Consider the following 22,007-nt stretch of genomic DNA (forward strand, 5'->3'; position numbering starts at 1 on the left):
GTAGCTTAGTTTACTGTATCACTAAGAACCATGGGATGCCTCCCCAGAGGGAGTGCAGCATCCATGAGGAGATGGTAACATGGGTAGGCCTTTGCAGGGTGGCTGCTCACTGGTTAACTCAGATGCTGATCATGTGGGCTAAGACATGCTCTTGATGACTAGCATAGAGAAGAACTCTTAATTTCAGCAAGTCACCTGAGGCTACAAACTAAACTAAACCAGCCTGTTAGTGGGCCTTCTGTTTCTGCTGCCTAGGCAATTATCTTCCAAGGCACAGTGCAGTTGACACAATGATAGCATTCTACCATGCTCACTATTCAGATAGTCAATAATGATAACTGACAGATTATGACAACCTACCACTGTTATGTGGACCAGCCATTAGAGGGGATGAGACACACTTTTGCCAGTGATTTCACAGCCATTTGCTGAGAACGGAGGAATGTTGAGACTCAGCAATCTTGGGTTCCTTGCCTGGTTCTAAAAAGGAGTATTCTCTAATGGGCCCCTCCTTCCCAAACCTGACTGTGTCCCAGTCCTGTCAGAATCTAAATATTTTGGTTTCTGGATTAAATATTTCAGTCTTCATCTGAAAACCTTTTAATTTTGAAGTATACAGTTTTCCAACAAAATATTCCACAAAAAGCAGAAACATTTTTTCCCCAAAAAAACCCTCATTTAGTGAAAAAACCTAGTTTTGTTTTAAAATACAGATGAGATGGTGTGACAAAGTTCTGTCCTTGTTTCCATGGATCCCACGTTTCCTGGTGGATTTTGCTAGCCTCAGAGCCTCCCTGTGACCCTCCACGTAGCTCTTCTCTCTCTAGAGGCAAAGGTCACAGCTTACTGAGCCATTTTCCATCATAAGCCAGCAAGGGAGGTGAGGAGAAGCTACCCTCCCTTGCACAGTCTCTGTTGTCTCCCAGTCTCAGTGATTAATTGGGAAGGGGAGGGAGAAGCTCGGGCCAGCCCTCTACTCTGGGCTCCAGCCCAGGGGCCCTAATAGTAGCAGCTGTGGTAGCTGACTTTTTGGAAATAGGACATGTATAATTCCCTAGGCCACTTCCCCACAGCAGCCCCCACTCAATATCTTGGTCACCATTACCTCAGAGCCTCCTTCCTTGCACCTGATATGGATTTGTATTGCTTAGTTCCTCCAACAGTGCAGCTCCCTCCTACAGCTGCTGACACACACACCTCACTGATTAACTGGGAGGCTTTTAACTAGTTCCAGCCAGCTCTTGATTGGCTTCAGGTGTCCTAATCAACCTAACTATGTCCCAGGTGTCTTGATTAACCTGGAGCAACTGCCATTTGGTTACCATGGTGCCAGGGATTTGTTTAGCCTCGGGCTAACATACCTGTTCCTTGCCCTGTCACATCTGGCCTTGCCCTCTGCTCAACACCATAGAGTTGGGCAACTTGGGACACCAGTGAAATCGACCCATTTTCTGTCTTTGTTTCAAAATGTTTGTCATCGTTTTTGCGAAAAAAGTAATACTTTTTTGTGAAAGTTTTTGTTTGTTTGTTTTTGGGAATATTTAGAAGCAAATAGCCTTGATGACACATTTTGGTGCAGTTAATTGTTTGTATGGGGCAAGCCTTTGTTTAGAAGATGCAATTCAGGAGAATAAAGAGAGGCAAGGAGTTTGAAGATTGTAAAAAGTAGAACTCTGCCATTTAGAGAGAGGATTTTGCAGATATGACCCAATAGGAAGAAGTAGCCCATGGATTAAAAACATTATACATATTGTTAGGTCTCATACATGAAAGCTCACATTTTTGGACTGGCAATCTTATCTGATGTAGAAGCTTTTTATTTGCACTCTATAAGAGACATCTGTGTGTACTGTGTGTCTACTAACTATTCATTGCTTAAACAGTTTATCTCTCTCTTCCTCACTTACAGACTATTTTAGAAAATAAATTTTAAATATGGGTCCAAATGACTCTGTCCCTTTTTAAATTGTGTTCTTATCTGTTAATTGTGTAAAATAATGCTACAGCTTTTTTTTTTTTGCCTTCTTCTGCAGTAATATCCTTCTAGTGTGGTGGCCATAGAGTGACTAGCTAATGCTCTGCTCCCACAGTTGCTATAATTTGTATTGAAAATTTTATGTGTATTTGGTTGGATGTGATGTGGTAGGGAAAGAACAGAGGAAATTAGATTGCATTTGACATTCAGTTGTGTGACAATTTATATGAGCCAAAGGATAAACTACAAGAACAAACTATTTTTGAGGCAATTACACTGTCACTTTAAGATCCCCTATTGTTTATTTCCAGCAATAGCTAGTGCCATGTCCTCATTATATTGTTCAAGAGCAGATGCAGCTTTAAAACTATTACAACTTCTATTCTGTGCAAAAAATGGAAGTGAATCTGGACTCTGTAGCATACGATTTCCTACGGGTTCATTCAAAGTGCTGGATTCCATCATGCATATTTTTATGAGAAGTAACAGGACATGAACTGCAATTTGTAGCATTTTAGTGTTCTGTTTTTGTTTGTTTTGCCTCTAGGTATTGTGGGAGTACAAAACCCCACACAAGTTTTGACACTGACTATTGTGTGACTGAAGTATGAAAATTGTTTCGAACTACCTTACTCCTGACCTACCTTTCTTCCCAAAAGAACCTAGGAGCTGTAGGAGCAGGTGCTTCTGTTTCTTTATTTGCATGCACAAAAGATTCAAAAAAGTATTTCAGTCTCTATATCTTTGTTATTGTAATGATCCAGAAGAAAACTCTAAAATCCTTATTGGAGAATTCATTGGCTCTTTTGTTTTATATAATAATAATATAATAAACACTGCCCTTTTTTGTGTCATCAGTATGCTTAGAACAGCCTTCTCTTCTCCCCACAGTTTAACCTAAGGAGATCATGTTTTCAAAATCATATACCGAGACACTTTTTTGTGGCAACATTTCATAAGTCACAGAATAGTCATATAAAAGACAAACTACTTTGTTAAACTAAATGTATGATGGTGACTCTTCTGAAACAAGAGCAACACATACATACATCTCAGAGTGGAGATTTTCTGACCAGTAACTTAAGAGTTCTGGGCATTAACGTTCGCTATGAGCAAAAAAAATAGCATTGATGTCTACTTAAAACCCATTATTCAACTTTTCACTTCCAACACTGTTCATCTCATTGAACATTCATTCCACTGGCCAGTGTTCCTGCTATAACACAAGCAAATTCTAGGGAGACATTTATGGTGGGGTGGGAGGTTGAGACAAATCACCTGGCGGCTGATTATGCGCAGCCAGACACCAGGGCAGTTAGAAGAGCACAGCAGGATGCGCTGTGCATCAGAGAAGCTTTGAAAACCAGTTTCATGACTGGCCAGGCTACAGTGTGAAAGTTCTGTTTGTTTCTCCTTGATGAAAACCCGCCCCCTTGGTTCACTCTACTTCCTTGTAAGCCAACCACCCTCCCCACACCCCTTCGATCACCGCTTGCAGAGGCAATAAAGTCATCGTTGTTTCAAATTCATGCATTCTTTATTAATTCGTCACACAAATGGGGGGATAACTGCCAAGGTAGCCTAGGCGGGATGGGAGAGGAGGGAAGGAAGAGGCCACACTGCACTTCAAAACTTATTTATTGAATGCCAGCTTTCTGTTGCGTGGGCAGTCCTCTGGGGTGGAGTGGTTGGGTGCCCGGAGGCCCCCCCTCACATTCTTGGGCATCTGGGTGAGGAGGCTATGGAACTGGAGGAGGAGGGCATTTGGTTACACAGAGGCTGCAGCAGTGGTCTGCGCTCCTGCTGCCTGTCCTGCACCTCAACAATATGCCGGAGAATATCAGTTTGATTCTCCAGTAGCCTGAGCATTGCTTCCTGCTTCCTTTCATCATGCTGACGCCACCTATCATCTTGAACCCACCACCTTTCCTCTTGCTCCCGCCACCTGTCCTCTCGCGTGTCCCTCCTGTCCTCGCATTCATTTTGTGCTGTCCTGCACTCTGACATTATCTGCCTCCATACATTCTTTCAGTGTGGGAGGACTGCATGAGCTTAGAGAACATTTCATTGTGAGTGCATTTTTTTCGCCTTCTAATCTTTGCTAGCCTCTGGGGTGGAGATGATACGGGGAGCATTGAAACATTTGCAGCTGCAGGAGGAAAAAAAAGGGAGAGTAGTATTTATAAAGACACATTTTAGAGAACAATGGGTAGACTCTTTCACAGTGAACCAAGCTGTTAATATTACATGGCACATGTGCTTTCTTTAGAAGGTCACATTTTGCCTCTTATATTGAGGGCCTGCTGGTTTGGTGTGAGAGATCACACATGCAAGGCCAGCTGGTTACAGAATTTGGCTTGCAGGCAGACATGGTAAGCCACAGTCTTTTGGCTTCTTTAACCTTCATAACATGTGGGAATGGTTTCAAACAGCAGCGCCCTCATTTCCCATACCAAGCACCTGTTGGGTTGGCCATTTAAAAGGAGGGGCTGTGGTTTTCAGGTTAACGTGAAGCACAAACCCAACTACCACCCCCCCCACAACCCTCTATTCTCTGAGATGATTGCTTCACCCCACCCCCCCACTGTGTGGCGTACAGTGGGGATGAATTCTGTTCAGCCACAGGCAAACAGCCCAGCAGGAATGGCCACCTCTGAATGTCACCTTAATAAAATTCCCCTATTTCAACCAGGTGACCATGAATGATATCACTCTCCTGAGGATAACATGGAGAGATAAAGAACGGATCTTACTTGAATGCCAGCAAACACAGGGACCATACGCTGCCATGCTTTGTTGTGCAATGATTCCAGACTACGTGCTACTGACCTGGCATGCTAATGGAGGATGAAATAAGTCTGCCCTCCCAGAAACCTTTTGCAAAGGCTTTGGAAGTACATCCAGGAGAGTTTCATTGAGAGGAGAGCTTCATTGTCCCTGGAGGATTTACGCTCCATCCCCATACACGTTAATAGACTTTTCCAGTAGCTGTACTGGCCGCGAATGCATCCCAGTTCTTCAGGGCAAATTAATCATTAAACACGCTTGCGTTTAAACCATATACAATATTTAGAAACGTACACGCACCAGAGGTCCCTTCTCCGCCTTCTAGGTCTGGGAGCCAGCCTTCGGTGGGTTGGGAGGGTACTGGCTCCATGTGATAAACAGTTCCTGGTTGTCGGGGAAAATGGCTTCTCCGCTTGCTTGCCATGTGCTATCTTCAACCTCCTCCTCCTCATCATCTTCCTCATCCCCAAAATCCGAATCCCTGTTGCGTGAGAATCCGTTGACAGAGTCCACACACAGGGCTGGAGTAGTTGTAGGAGAATCCCCTAGAATGGCATGCTGCTCATCATAGAAGCGGCATGTCTGGGGCTCTGACCCGGAGCAGCCATTTGCCTCTCTGTTTTTTTGGTAGGCTTGCCTGAGCTTCTTAAGTTTCATGCGGCACTGCTGCGGATCCCTGTTATAGCCTCTGGCCTTCATGCCCTTGGAGATTTTTTCAAATGTTTTGCCATGTTGTCTTTTAGAATGGAGTTCTGATAGCACAGATTCATTTCCCCATACAGCGATCAGATCCAGTACCTCTCGTTTGGTCCATGCTGGAGCTCTTTTGCGATTCTGGGACTCCATGGTCACCTCTGCTGATGAGCTCTGCATGGTCACCTGTGCTGATCAGCTCACCACAGTGGCCAAACAGGAAATGAAATTCAAAAGTTCACGGGGCTTTTCCTGTTTACCTGGCCAGTGCATCCAAGTTGAGAGTGCTGTCCAGAGCAATCACAATGGAGCACTCTGGGATAGCTCCCGGAGGCCAATACCATCAAATTGCATCCACACTGCCCCAAATTTGATCTAGCAGGGTTGATTTCAGCACTAATTCCCTCGTTGGGGAGGAGTACAGGAATTGATTTTAAGAGCCCTTTAAGTCGACAAAAATGGCTTTGTTGTGTGGACAGGTGCAGGGTTGAATCAATCTAACGCTGCTAAATTCGACCTAAACTTGTAGTGTAGACCAGGCTCAGTGACAGTTTATGGGCCTATTACAGGAGTGGGTGGGAGAGGTTCTGTGGCCTGCAGATCAGATGATCATGGTGGTTCCTTCTGTCCATAACACCTACGAGTAAGTGCTGGTGTTTCCTCTCCAACTACATGATGTGACCAGATTCTCAAAATTGCTCTGCTCACACCTAGGCAACTAAATGAAGTGATCAAATATGCAAAAACTCCCATTAGAACTGTCTTGTTCTGTGGTTGTACTGTGGGGTCTTGCTCCATGATTAGGGCCCCTAGGTGCTATAGTAATGCAAATAATTAATAACACAAACAATGGGGGATGCAGAGCACTTTTTAAAATCTGGCCCTTTCATTTAGATGCCTAAATGGGAGTTGAGCTCTCTAGAAAATTTAGCCCCTTATCACATTTTACCTGACACACATACTTACCATTGACCTAAACACAACTGAAGTTTGTCTCTGCTCAGTGATTTGTTGTTTTCTCCTGAATATTGTATGCTGTGCTATCATCAGCATCTATACTCCACTACCAGGGTCCTTGTGCTGCATTCTTAACATGTACAAAACTCCTGTTGATAGCAGGATTTGGTCCTTAATATTTATATATGATGATAAAAGAACATAAAATCTGATTCTACAGTTAGGGCTGCTTCCCTTAGGAATGTAAGTGTGAGTGTTTAAAGCGTATGCTTTCTGCAATGTGAATTAATATCAGATTAATTTAAAATACAACCTTTTGGACTGTTTTTTTTTAATTGAAAACTAAACAGCTCTGATTTGTGCTTTCAGGGTTTCACAAAGATGTCTCCTGTTTTATCCATTTAAAAAGTCATTTGTCTACTGATTTTCTAGTAGCCTGCCCATCCCATTGTGAGTTTCTTTAGACCAAAAAAGACAGCTCTTCTCCATGCTAGCAGGAAACAAACTCATCATGCTGTGAATTTGATTTCTAACTTGGCTGGTTGTGTTAAAATGCCAGCCATGATTTCTGAAGTTTGCTCTAGGTTTTTCTTTCTTTTTCTTTCTAATGTAGAAGTGTTGTTTATATTACTCTTTAAAAAAAAATCTTGTGGTCGCTGACAGAGTTTGTTTGATATGGAAGATGCATTTTAATTAACTTGTTGATTTTTATAAAAACCAACAAAAAAAACCCTTCTTTTAGTCTTATTGAAAATACAGTTGTTAATGTTTGTGGGTTAGAGAGAAGTTTGCTCAGCTAAGTAATATAGCTTAAAACAATTAAACAAAGTATAATGCTGAATTTGCTAATTTAGATAATTCTCTTGTCTTTGGTTCAGAAGCTTTGGGCTGGTTTTACTCTTCTATATCTCTCTGCTTTTTAAAGGTACAGTTCTTATATTTATCACAGATTTTTTAAGGCCAAAAGGTACCGTTAGGATCATCCAATCTGATCTCCTGTATATACTAGGCCATATAATTCACCAAGTGATTTGATCCTAAAACCCATAATTTCTGTTTTGAACTAGAGCATCTCTGTTAGAAAGATATTCACCTTAAAGTGATGGAGAATCCAGCACGTTCTCCATAAGCTGTTCCAGTGGATAATTACCCTCACTGATTTAAAAACTGTCCTTATTTCTAGTTGGAATTTGTCTAGCATCTGCTTCAGCCTTTGGATGCTGTTATGCTTTTGTCTGCTAAATTAAAGACTCTCCTCTCAGAAATCTTCTCTCCGTGCAGATACTTGTAGACTGTATTCAAGTCACCTCTCAACTTTCTCTTGGATAAACTTATAAATTGGGTTTCTTTATCCTTTCACTATAAGGCAGAGTTTCCAGATTTGAATAATTCTTGTAGGTCTTTACTGAACCCTTTCCAATTTGTCAATGTCCTTTGCCGTGCAGACACCAGACCTGGACACAGTATTCCGGTAATGGTCTCACTAATGCCACTTGCCATGCCAATGCCACCTCCCTATTTTTACTCACTAATCCCCTGCTTATGTATCCAAGGATCACATTTGCTCTTTTAGCCACCAAATTGCACTAGAAGATGATGTTCAGATGATTATTCACCTTCTGACCCAAGTTCCTTTCTAAGAAACTGCTTTCTAAAAATACAGTGCCCTTCTCTATAAGTGTGACCTACGTTCTTTTTTCAAAGACGTGACCTTGCATTTAGCTGTATTAAAAATGCATGTTGCTCAAGTGAGCCCAGCTTACCAAGTGGTCTAGGTTGTACTGTAGAAATGACTTGTCCTTAATATTATTTACCGCTCCACCAATTTTTGTGTCCTCTGCAAACTTTACCAGCAATGATTTTCTGTTTTCTTCCAGCTCAGTGGTTCTCAAACTGTGGATTGGGACCCCAAAGTGGGTTGGGACCCCATTTTAATTGGGGTTGCCGGGGCTGGCTAAGACTTGTTGGGGATAGGTCTGAAGCCTGGGCAGTGGGGCTCAGGTTACAGGCCCTGAGCCTGGGGCTGAAGCCCCTAGGCTTTGCCACCCACCCACCCAAGATGGTGGGGCTCAGGCTTTAATCTCCATCCCCCCGTTCCCCACAGGGAAATGGGGCTCAGGCAGCCTCAGGGTTCGGTTCCCCCTCCTGGGTTTGTGTAGTAATTTTTGTTGTCAGAAGAGTGTCGTGATGCAATGAAGTTTGAGAACCCCTGTTCTAGCTCATTGTGTGATGCTATCTGAAGTGGCTAACAACTATGAGTGCTAATTTCAGGTGAGACTCAGAAAACAGGCCAGATGCTCCAAACTGCTGGTCTATTCTGTAATTAGATTTCACCAAGCTAGTAACAAATGTGCACTCATGGATCACTATATTAGTCTTACCATGGAGTCACAAACAGTCTCCATAGGCCTGGCCACTCAGACAAACTGAACTTTGTGATAATGATTCCTTATACCACATATCACATCACATTAGGTTACTTCCAACTCGAAAGGGTCAGTCACTTACCCTAGGTCCATGGATATTCTCAATGTCACACCAAAGACAATGCTGGCAGCCAATTTCTCTAGTAAACTAACTATTAGCTAAGAAACTAAATAAGTGTTATTGAGAGGTTAAAGCAAGTAAAATACATTAACAGGTGAGTCAAAGCTGGTAAGTCCAAGTGACAGCAGAGTTGTAGTGACCTGCTCGTTTTCCACATGTCTCTTACGGTTATCTCTGGGGATCTCTGTCCACTTGTTCAGTATTCCACCCTGTTAGAATCCAAAACAGTTAAGAGATACAGGATCGATCCCTGGAACCATCCTTCTAATGCCTTTCCCCAAAAGTCAATTTGGCATGTGTTTTCATTCACAGCATGAGCTCTTCCTTTGTTGATTAAATGCAAGCAGAGTCTGAACTTCCATTGTCGAACATGGCAACCCGTGCTTTGAAGTCTGCAATTTTTTTACATTTCCAAGGCTGCAATCTTGTGTGATGGGTAAATGTAATGTAAACACAACGTGATAGCCAGAAACAATCCTTCATTAGTTTTCATGAAATTTACGCATCCAGTACAATCACATCTTAGCACACTTTAATCTAGGGTTATCTAATTACTGAGTATACATAATGTAATGCAGTAGTAAATGAGAGGTTATAGGTAAGTGAAGACAATAACATTAACGTTTCTTTGATATTCACCCACAAGTGAATTAGTCTATGGCTTTAATCTGAGCTGGCCTGTCAGTGTCATACATTGATTTTATATCATATATCACTAACTGATCAACTGGCTGAACAATTATTACTTTGCAATGTTGTCTGTGCAATACTCGGAAGGCTAGAGAATTCTCATTGTGTAGTACCTCTTAATCCGGCGTACAACTCCACCAGAATTTGTCTCTAGAATATCCTGGACAGCTGGCGATGCCACTGAACCCGAACCATAATAATACATTGTATAGTGCTTTCCATCAATAGATCTCAAAGTGCTTTACAAAGAAGGTGAGTGTCATTATCCCCATTTTACAGATGGGGAAATGGAAGCACAGAGGCATGAAGTTATTTGCCATATTAGGCTCCTGGCAGAACTGGGACTAGAACACAGATCTCCTGATTCCCAGTCTGGTGTTCTAGCCACTAGGCCTTCTCAAACTGAATCTGAATGTGTAGCCTTAGTCTGATTTTAGTTACACCTGTGTAAATTAGGATTAATCCTACAGCAGTTAAAGTAGTTATATATGAGTAAGTGGCTTATTGTCTTTTCATCTAATTTGTAAGCAGAAGCAATGCTCCCCTTGACAAGCTTACCCATTAGCTTCTGCAGAAATTCTTCACAGACCACAGTTAAGAATAAAGTAGTCATTTTAGGGGAGAAATGTCATTTTAAAAGCAAATCTCACTTTAAGCATTTAAATCTCACTCCAAAATGACATACTTCATCTGAGTGAGTGAGAGAAAGTGAAAGTAAAGCAGACATGCCTAAAAGAGAGCTGTCCCAGAAGCTGAGTGCTGTACTCCAACCGTCTCAGCTTGAGGGCCAAACTTATTTCTAAAAAGTTAAGGTGCCAAAATAAACTTCAACTACTTTGGTAGGCAGACAAAGCCAGACAAGCACTCATCTCATTTACAATGTCACCTGAAAGTGAAAACAGGCATTCCCATGGCACTGTTGTAGTCAGATTGGCAAGCACTGGCCTAAGTATGAAGGGGCATACAAATGTTTAGCATATCTGACTTGCAATGCCAGCTACAACAGTGCCATGCAAACACCTGTTCTCACTTTCAGATAACACTGTTAATAAGAAATGGGCAGCATTATCTCCTGTAAATGTAAACAAACTTGTTTGTCTCAGCAATTGGCTGAACAAGAAGTAGGACTGAGTGGACTTGTAGGCTCTAAAGTTTTACATTATTTTGTTTTTGAGTGCAGTTATGTAAAAAAAAATCTACATTTGTGAATTGCACTTTCACGATAGAGATTGCACTACAACACTTGTGTGAGGTGAAGTAAAAACTATCTTTTTTTATAGTGCAAATATTTGTAATAATATAAAGTGAGCACTGTTCACTTTGTATTGTGCTGTAATTGAAATCAATATATTTGAAAACAAAAAATATAAATAGTATTCTATTATTGTTTAACAATGCAATTAAAACTGTTTAATCATGATTATTTTTATCTCACAATTAATTGTGATTAATTTCATTAATCTTTGACAGCCCTACATATTTTTTTATTCACAGTTGCCCTTAAAGGCTGCACTGGTACCCCAGCAGATAGCACTAGATATAGGTAATTATGCTGGTGAGTTACAAAGGGTTGAACGATGTAGAACAGAAACATGACAAGAATGCTGAAAATCCAGGCCTCTGGAAAAACAAATGATATTTCAGGAAAGAAAGATGGTATTCAATTAAAATTCACACTAACAAGGGCACTGTACTAGTTTTGTGTAGTGCTGAATTACGTGTAGATTATAAAGCAAATAAATTGAAGTAAATTTTAAAAGACTTAAACCACCATGAAATTATTACCTTTATAGCAAACGTTTTGGGTGGTAATGTGATGTCTCACACATGCTATGAGTGTTCTGTCATACTTACTTGCAAGGAATTCTGCTTAATGCACCGTTATTTTAAAGTGTTGTTTTTATTTTACCAGAAAAACTAAAACAAAGACTAAAGTCTAAAAGCATTCACAGTCTGACTGTCATAATTCAAACATACCATATAATGGATTAACAGTCTGTACCACCTGGGTGGTGGCTTCATTTATGCAAGCTTTTATATGCAAAAACAAAAGAACTATTTAGTTCCTGAAATGTGTACGAGCTCCACCAATCTTTCTGGAACATTTCAGAATATAGAAATTGCCTACTGATCAGACCAAGTGTCCTGTCTGTGACAGTGCCCAATACTATATACTTTAGTGGAGGGTCAAGAGACCCTGCAATAGGCAGTTATGGAATAACCTGCTGTGTCAGGAGGACTTTAATCTGACAATAATTTATATTTCCTATAGATTAGAAATACTGGTAGGAGGAAATTATAATGGAAGAATACAACTTGTACATTGACCATTTTGGAGCCACTGATTAGCCAGGAGTGAGAAAGGTAATGGAAGGAAGAGAGTGTGTGGAGAATAAAGTTAATTAGGAGGACTCGGAATATGTGAGCACTTTGTAGCTCAGTGGGAGAAATGCTCTGATATCTGTGCTGAGGCAAACTTCCATTTTTAATGTAAATGATACTGGATATTTAATAGTAGCTGCTCATGAAACCAATTTGACTCTGAGACTGTAGAGAACTTATTTTGAGTCATTAAACCCAAGGAAGTCTGACCACATTCTAGCAAAGACCATTTCTTTTCTTGTTTTTTTTTTTTCTTTCCTGAGGCAAAAATACTGAAAAGGACAAGGCCCTGGAAGCACTGTTCCTTATTTTTTACTGTTGCGCTGTAGTAGCATCCAGTTAGGGATTAGGGCTCAGATGCACTAGGCACCGTGTACACACATACAACACAATAAAAAGAGGGTCCCTACCCAACAGAGCTTTCAATTGATGTATGTGGTGAGACACAACAAGTGGATTCAACAAACACACAGGAGCACAAAGTAGCAGTGAGGCTATGAAGATTAGTGTAACAAGCAGCAGTCACAGCACACCAGCTGCCTTGCCTAGCCGAGCCATTCCATTCCCTTGGTTGTACTGACTATAATACCTGTAACTTTCTTCATGAGGAGAATAACTATTGTGATGGAATAGAAAAAGATAAGGAACTTTTCTTTCACTCAGTTCCCCTACAGAGATGATCTCACATCTGTGCCGCTGCCTTCAGCTTTCTGGAATAATCTGCAAAGAAAACAGAGTGCATGGGAGAAGGAGAGAAATGGTGGGATGCGGGGAGGAAATTAGGCAAAGCTATCGAGAAGAGTGATCAGAAGCAAGACTTGCATGAAGTATTGAGAAGATTTACTTGGGTGAAGACGTCCAGTAATCAAAAAGTAAATTGGAATAGCTGAGAAATGTTTAAAATGGCGGTCTGTAGAGAAAAGAAGATCGGGCTAAAAAGGAAATAGGTTACTGAATTTCGGGAAAATAAATGTATATGTACAGTGCAGTAAACTTGCTTGATACCATACTATCTGGACCATCTGTAAATAATTGGTAGAAAATAAGACTGTCATTTAACATTTGGGACCAAAGCCAGGTGGGTGATAAGTTTGAATCTGTTTCTGTGGCAAGTATCTGAGCATGCATCCTGAAGGATAGAGACATATAAATCATGGCTGCTATCAGTGAAACAGAGTATAGATCTTTCAACATCTTCCCTTCTGATTCTTCTGTAGTATTCCCCAGAGGAATGTGTGACAGAGGTGTGTGTCGGTCTTTTGCACTGCTGGAAATGTGTACAAAATTGTAATACGGAAAGTCTGTCAGATCCAAGCTGTCAGTTCCAGGTGATGCAAATTTGCAGGTAAAGGGACAAGTTCCTTGACACTTGCTGGAGTGAAGATTTGAGAATGGGGAGAGAGCTTTAAGCAGCCATGCAAGAGAGGATTGGGTGCATAAGGGTCAGAGTGAAACCTGTCAGGTTATGAATTTCTTTTTCTGAGGATTGGTTATGGAAGAGGAGGGAAAGACCAGTAGAATTAGCTATGGGGAAAAAACTAGTTGAGGAAGAGTCCAAATTTTAAGATGACAGGATATTTCACTCAACAGATACAGCTGGGGAGAAAACAAACCTTGTTACTATCTACTCCTAATAGAATCAGAAATAAGCATGGAAGGGGGGAGAAGGGAGCTTAAACACATTAAATAATGATGAAAAATTCTATAGATGTAACTAAATTGGTATAATCCCCTTGTGTGGACACTCATCAGTTTCTAAACCAATTTAGTTAAATTTGTACAACTTTCTCATTTAGACAAGACCTAAATAACCCACACACATTGGGTATGGCTCAGCATGGCTGTGCAGAAGGCGGCTTATAAGAAAGTCTTGCTTATAGAAATGTATACATTAATCTAGAACTGCTTGATGTGAGGATGGGTCTCCAATTTTAGTAGAAGTCTACTTTAGAGTGAGGGGTCTCCATTTGCATAACAATAGAGCCAAGCTGTATTGTTATGGTAGGTGTCACCTGATAGAACTGTTACATATAGTGTTCCAAGCTCCTTTTCTTAGTGTGTGAGCAAATGTTCAGTGTTGGGAAGAGGCTGTGTTGTGGTGGTCATTCTGTTATACAAGGTTTTAGGTAGAGAGAGCTGGGCAAGCAGCAGGAGAGTTTGCACTTGTACACCGTGACCTAGAATATATCTAGATTTCTCGTTACTGATTTCTCCTGCACTGGGAAATTGACCTGCAAGGCCTGGGCAGCTGCTACTGCAAAACAAAGGGCAAAAATCCTGTACCATGTTGCATGCAGGAATTTGATCCTGGACTTGTAGCCTTATTTCTTACATGGAAGTTTTGGGGGTTTTTGGTGGGGGGGAGAGGGGAGGTCTGCATTTATATCCTGTATATTTATTTTTTTTAGGGTGAGGGAAAAGGGGTTGTTTTTTTTAACAAGGTTGGTTTTAAACTTGATAGTCTTCCACAAAACCACAAAGTACTGGTTATATCATCTTGTGCCACAAGAGCGGGTGCAGAGCATGATACTGCGAGGGCGCTGATAACAGTTCAGAGACAGTTTATTTTGCAGTCCTACTAAGGTCACACATCAATCAAGGGTGTGTATAACAACTGTTCCAAGGCTTGAAAACTGGTATGAAATGTGCAGGTTTTGCAGCATTGCCAACTCTGTGTTCAAAACTCATATGTCAAGTTCCAAAACACCCATGAGATTTAAAAAAAACAACAATTTTTTTTCTTCTCTCTTCTGAGCCTTAAAGATATACTCTGGTCATGTTTTTTCAAATTTTTCCTGCAATCCTAAGGGTAAGAAACTTCCTTTCTTTTTGTTTTGTTAAAAGCTGAGATTCTCCCACTTGGCTGTCTTCTGAAAGCCCCATTCCTCAGAGTCAGGTATCAGAAAACTTGTAATAAATTGGTCAGAGTTGGCAACACTGGCTTGCTTCACTGGGGGTAGTGTGACTGTTTCCTTTGGTTACAATCTGTGTGGCTTTGTGCACAGCCTCTCCTCCCACTTGAGTTTCACTTGGAGTTTCCTTGAACACACTCCAGATAACTAGTGAAACTGATAAGCTCCATCTGGTTTTGAGTAGCAGTTGCTGAATTTTCATGCATTTGATGCAAAACCATAAGTTGGCCCAGCTTTGTGTGAAGTGTCTGGGAATCTCACTCACCCTTTCAACTGACTCGATCTGAGTATAAAAATATTAAATGGAAAAGCATTTAAAATGCATTTTAATTTCCGTTTTTTAGGTCACCAAAGTAGCTCTCCTGCATCACCAGTGCCCTGCTTTGCCTCAGACACTCAGTATGCAGTGGACTGGTGATGGAAATGCCACTCAGTCTATACTGAAGACGGCAGTCTGCCTATGGAGATACAGCAAATCTGATCTTATTCAATATTAAATGTTTGTTTTTTTAAATATTCCTCTTTCACTAGGAAGATCTGATGTACTTGGACTATCCTGGTTTAGAGGGATTGGCCAAGCATTCTGTCCAGTTATGCTGATGACAAGATTTTGTTTCAATATCTATTGGACCAGCCAGGACACCCTGATGACTAGACACAAACAAACGGTACCTCTGAGAGATCCATTTCTTTTACAATTAGATAATATTACCATAAATGGAAAATGGTGTCACTTGGCAAGATTCCTTTACTTCCATTATATTCCAATGAAATTAACAAAAGCTTCCTGTTAGCACCTGCTTTTTACCTTACTCTTAGCGGCAGCAATAACTTGTATTACAAAGACACCTTTTCTGTCTCCAGTTAATCTTAACTGCTGTTTGTCTGTGCTACAGGGCATCTAAGTTACACTGCTCCTTCAGTTTCTCATTGGGACAACAGACTACTTAATATTTTAGATACCTAGGCTATGTTAGAAAATGAAGTAGAAACCTAATGTCAGAAAAAAATTATAGTATTCCTCCCCACCCCGGTCCCCCATCCACAGCTTATTAGTAATACACATTCAAGGAACTGAGGATACCTTCCACATTTGAGGGAGTATATGGTCAGGTATGTACTTGCATTATAAGCAGATTCCCTACACATCTTTTCCACCAAATACACACACAAATACTGTTCAGTATTTAAGGATTTTGCAGCAGTCATGCTAAACCAAATTCTGCCTCTTAATACGGGCACAGGGCAGGATCTGACTCATTGTTCTGGCCTTTGGAGGAAATGAACACAAACAGGAAACACATGGTGCCCTTTTTATCTGATATTTCATTGTTGTCTATTTGTACATAATTTCCTTGCCTGCAAGATGACTCCTATACTGCGCCTGTCTCTCTATCCCTGGCCTTATTTACGTGATGGGTGCTTTGTGGAGGTGTGATTTCTAAAGCACCCTAATGTATTGTGCATTAATGGATTGGGTGGAGACCCCGCTGGTGCGCTTTAATGCTGTGCTGTTTGAAATAGTATTACATTAAAGTGCATTAGGGAACCTTTAGTGTGCACCAGCAGGGTCTACATGGACCAATTAATGTGCAAGATGCTAGTATGCTGTAGAAATCAACCCCCTGTAGAAAGCATTACCCCACCATGAGGGGAAGTCCTAAGTCTAATTTTGCGTGTGCATGTGTGTAAAAATGTATATCCACTGGGCCAAATTTTGCTCTCTGCTATCCCAGTGTAAATTCACAGCAACCCTACTGAAGTAACACTGGTGTAACACAAGACACAATTTGGCTCACTGTTTCCATACCCTTTTTCCTCCTCAATAGGAGTGGAAAAGATCTACTGCAAATGTTTGTTATGAACACATTGCTAATAATATAGTCTCATACAATTTTTGGATGGAAAGTACACAGATGATTAAACAAAGACTGTGAATGGCTAGCCAACTACAAAAGCAGTTTCTCCTCCCTTGGTGTTCACACCTCAGCTGCTAGAAGAGGGCCTCATCCTCCCTGATTGAACTAATCTCGCTATCTCTAGCCTGATTCTTGCCTGCATATTTATACCTGCCTCTGGAAATTTCCACTACATGCATCCGACTAAGTGGGTATTCACCCTGAAATCTCATGCTCCAATATGTCTGTTAGTCTATAAGGTGCCACAGGACTCTTTGATGTTTTTACAGATCCAGACTAACATGGCTACCCCTCTGATACCACACAGATGATGTGATCCACCTGCACAATAAGCACAATGTGGTCTGAAAATAAAGGACTACAAAATAAACTCCCCCACAAAATAAATGGGATTGTGGTTTGAGCTATTTTGCTATAGACTCATAGATGTTATGGCCAGAAGGGATCATCATGATCATCTAGTCTGACTTCCTGCAGAACCTCACCCAGCCACTCCTGTAACAGGCACATATCCTGGCTGAGTTACTGAAAGCCTCAAAGCATTATTTAAAGACTTCAAGTACCAGAGAATCCACCATTTACTCTAGCATAAACCTGTAAGTAACCCATGCCCCATGCTGCAGAGGAAGGTGAAGAAACCTCTAAGGTCTCTGCTAATCTGAAAATTGCTTCCAGTCCCCAGATGTGGCGATCAGTTACACCTGGCGCATGTGGGTGAGATCCACCAGCCAGAATTCTGGGAAAGAATTCTCTGTAGTTGCTCAGCGCCTTCCCCATCCAATGTCCCATCTCTGGCCATTAGAGATATTTGCTAATAGCAGTTGCATATGGGCCATATGCCAGTGCATGCAACTCATCATACTATCCCCTCCATAAACTTATCAAGCTTAGTCTTAAAACAAGTTAGCTTTTTTGCCCCTCACTATTTCTCTTGAAAGGCCGTTGCAGAACTTTACTCCTCTGGTTAGAAACCTTTGTTTAATTTCAAGCCTAAACTTGTTGATGGCCAGTGTATATCCATTTGTTCTTGTGTCAACGTTGGTGCTTAACTTAAATAACTCCTCTCCCTCCCTGGTGTTTTATCCCTCTGATGTGGTTAGAGAGAGCAATCATATCTCCCTTCCGCCTTCGTTTGGTGAGACTAAACAAGCTGAGCTCCTTGAGTCTCCTCTAATAAGGTACATTTTCCATTCCTCTGATCCTCTTAGTAGCCCTTCTCTAAAAACCTTTTTCCTAGGAAGGCTGTGATTTCTAATCTGCATAATTTTTAATTCAGTCATCTCCTTTTGTTCCCTGTATTATCTCAGGTAAATCCAGTTCTCTTCATATTCCCAGAAGAGCCTACTGTACATAGATTCAGTAGAATGTCTTTTTTCATTACATAGATTCAGCAGAATGTCTTAAGAGCTTTTCCTTTTATTTTCTTCTGTTGATGATTGAGTGAGGAAGCAACAGCAACTTCGCAACACACTGTCCTCTTATATTTGCCCCTGGGGATTCTCTTATGACTGACCAGAATATATGCTTTTATGAGCATGTCCAGCATTTTACTTCCATCAAGTCCTTTGCCTGCAAATGAGGCCTTGCTTTGTATCTTTACAATCTCACTTAGACTATATGGGATGGGAACGTCTTATATGTATATCATTTGCTACTTGGTTGGTGAAAGAGTAATATGAAGCTTTCTTCCTTTCACTCCCTGTCTCTGCAGCCGTCCCAGTTCCTGGCAACTTGGGGAACAAGATCATTCTTCACTTTTTTCCAAGCAGTTTAATGTTTAACATAAAATCTAAGATTATAACCAGCAAGGACAGTTACAGATGAATATCAAAACATAATCACACTTCTAATGGATTTGTAATTACAAATACACCTCTACCTCAATACAACACAGGTTCGCATACAACATGGTAAAGCTCTGACACGCTGCTCTGAGCAGCGTTTTAAGGGGGCCAGGCCAGGCCGGGGCCAAGGGGTTCGATAAGGGGCAGAGGGTCTCGGAGGCAGTCAGAGGCTCCCCCCCCAGGGTCTGGGGGACAGGAGCTGTGGGAGGGCACTTTTGGGGGCCCCACAGTCCCAGAGTGGCCCGGGGGATTAGCAGGGGGCTGAGAGCAGCCCGCTCTGCTTCCCTTGCCCTGGCCCCAGCCGTGTCATTCGGGGGAGGAGGCTTGCGGGATGGGATCCCCCCCACACATACACTCATCAGCAGCGGCGGAAGCGGAGCAGCCCAGCCCCAGCCTGCTCCACTCTGCCAGCTCTCAGCCACCTCGCTCCGTGTCCTGCCGCAGGTGAGTGCGGGGAGTGTCCTTTCCCCAACCTCCCCGCACTCACCAATGACGGGAAGCAGAGCAGCCCAGCCCCAGCAAGCTCCACTCCGCCAGCTCCCAGCCATGGCGCTCCACTTCCCACCATAGGTGACTGCAGGACCTTTCCCCAGCTGCCCCCTAGCAACACGGCTGGGGCCGGGGCAAGGAAAGCGGAGCGGGCTGGGGCCACGTCACTCCGCTTCCCACCACAGGTGAGTACGGGGGGTGTCCTTTCCCCAACCTTCCCACATTCACTGGCAGCGGGCAGCAGAGTGCTGCAGCTGGGAGCTAGCAGAGTGGAGCAGGCTGGAGCCAGGCTGCTAAGTTTCTTGTCATTGCTGGTAAGTACCTGTCAGGGGGCGGGGGTAGGGGTGGATAGGGGTTGGAGCAGTCAGGGGACAGGGGAGATGGGTAGGGGGTGGGGTCCTTGGGATGATTAGGGACGGCGGTCTCTAGAGCGGGTGGTCAGGGAACAAGGAACGGGGTTGGGGGGCAAAGCAAGTTTGATACAACGCGGTCTCACCTATAATGCGGTGAGATTTTTTGTCTCCCGAGGACTGTGTCATATGGGGTACAGGTGTACAAAATCCACCTGAACAGAAACATAAATGTATCTCTAGAGTTAAATAAGATATATAATCACAATCACAAACACATAAATTTATACATGGGTCTTTAACTTGCCCTACTGATGTATATTTGTGTGCATATATCTTTATAATACAGCAATTTTGTCTCTTGTACTTTACGAAAACAACATGTGTCAGCCAGTTAGTCTGTCTTCCACTATTTAACGTACTGGTTCAGCTAGCAGAAGAGGAAAAATCTCTAGCTAATCGACAATCAGCTATTCAGTTTGGGGTTTTCCTCTATTAAGCTGATCAGTGCATTTGTAATACTTTTCATTTGGTGAACTGGTACAGTTACAATGCCATAATGTGGTTGTCAGACTTCAGAGATGGACATCATTAACTAATTCTCATGAAATGTGAACACTTACAGAGGACAGCTGAGGAATTAGAGGTCTTCCCAGAGCAGTATACTTGTGATTTCATGGCTTAGTTGTCCTAACTTGTCCCTTTATTATTGAACTCCTCCAAATCTGGCAATCTCATTCTTCCACCCTCTGTTTAACATGGTAAGATTTTAGATACTTGACTAATCATGAGGAACTGTAGATGGCACTGTTGCTCAACAAGAGATAACTAGTGGGTTAGACAAGGACTGATGACTTTGAGCTTTTTCTAGAGGCTCAGTTTGTAGGAGTTCACAGGCAGCCAGCTCATGGTAGAGAGTATCTAGGACCTCAGGAATGTGGGCTTCTCCTTTAAAAGAAAATTATGACATATATTAGCATATTGACAAAGCCAGGGAGATGCAGTTTAACAATTTTAAATATAGAATTCTGAATTTGGAGAGCAGAGAATGAATTCTTCTGCATATCAAAGGGACACAGAATGGAACAGTACACAGGGACTGAGTCTACTTCCGTTCCTCCTACTGCAAACTCTCTGCTCATTAAGTCCCCTCATCCTTGTGTGAACAGAGACTGATTTTTGAAATGTATTGGCTGTCTGTGTTCTGCACTGCATCAACAGTTAAACTTCCTGAAACCTATCCCTGAAAGATGGGTACACACTGCTGGTCTAAATACCTACACGTCATTCAAATGGAGACTGGATTAAGTCACATCAACGAAACATAGCTAATCGAATCAGCCATTGGGGTAGCATTCTCACACAGTGAGAGAATGTTTGACTACAGAGATTTTGGAAAGCAGCTCATGTCACATCAAGTGAAAAGCCAGAAAATCCAAAGCAGAGGAAACATAGGGAGTTTATAGCAAAAGTGATGCAGAACAGATAGAGTATATATTGATTTGGGCTTCATTAGCTTTCCCTCATTAAATACTCTGGTTCTCAATTTATGCATCTCTGGATGCCGAGCGGTGTTAGAGTTAGGGAGTGGGCACATTGTCTCAGCGACACTACTTGGAGTAATTATTTCCCTGTTAGGTAGGTTTAATACCTTCTGGGTGCTGTGGGATGTGCTGGACAGCTATCCTATAAGATGGAGCACTGCCTCAAAACTTCCTCTGTACTCATTGGAGCTGCTAGTACTTCTGAGGGCACTAGCTACCACCTATCTCTTGCTTCCCGGGCCTACAGCTCAAGTATGCCTGCCTTCTGTGTGTGTGCATTGGAGGCATGAGAAGGGCTTGCTGTGCCATTTTGCCCTGTTCCCAGGACACCCAGGCTGGAGCGGCACCACTTTGTTCGAGAATGTCTGGATACTGAATCACTGCATGCTAATGACAAGCCTTTTGTACGGCAAGAAGGCTCCATGGAAGCCAGGGCGTTTTGTACATGTTACTTTCCCTGAATTACTGTTTGTAGTATTCTGCAGAACAAACCCTTCAGGCTGCATCTACCCTTTCATTATCTCTTCTTTGACCCCTCTCTGCCTATTAAAAGCCCCTACAGGCAGACTTCCTATGCAAACTGACTGGGTACAGTATGCCAGCTTCTTTGAAGAAGGTAAATGCAAAAGCTCTGCTAACAGGGACAAAGTAATCAAATTTAAACCTCCAGGCTGTGAAGCCTGCATGGTTCTTCCATAGGCAGCTTCTGCACAGTGGGCTATTGTCCAGGGAGATGAGTTTGCAAGTTTAATTTTCGTAACAAGAACATGAAAGGCTACTATTAATGGAGAGCAGGTTTGACCCACTGACTTTACTGAAAGATGCTGCTTTCCTTTGTACCTTCTCTTTATGTCAGGCAGAGAAGAGCTCTAGACAATGGAATTGTAAATGTTGATGAGTGGTCAGTTTACAAACTAG

General features: G+C 42.1%; 2 protein-coding genes across 2 annotated transcripts in view; one reads left to right on the forward strand and one right to left on the reverse strand.

Annotated features, from left to right (window-relative positions):
• The window catches only part of KIAA1257 (KIAA1257 ortholog), a 258,103-nt gene that overhangs the window by 47,359 nt on the left and 188,737 nt on the right, over positions 1–22,007 (forward strand). The window lies entirely within an intron of this gene.
• EFCC1 (EF-hand and coiled-coil domain containing 1) overlaps positions 19,526–22,007 on the reverse strand; it is a 91,506-nt gene continuing 89,024 nt past the window's right edge. The window contains exon 8 of the mRNA XM_030569775.1: positions 19,526–20,493. Within this exon, the coding sequence (XP_030425635.1) occupies positions 20,360–20,493 (134 nt within the window). The 3' untranslated portion in view covers positions 19,526–20,359. The remainder of the gene's footprint in view (positions 20,494–22,007) is intronic.

Source organism: Gopherus evgoodei, chromosome 7 (assembly GCF_007399415.2).
Source record: "Gopherus evgoodei ecotype Sinaloan lineage chromosome 7, rGopEvg1_v1.p, whole genome shotgun sequence".
In the NCBI taxonomy this organism is placed as follows: Eukaryota; Metazoa; Chordata; order Testudines; family Testudinidae; genus Gopherus; species Gopherus evgoodei.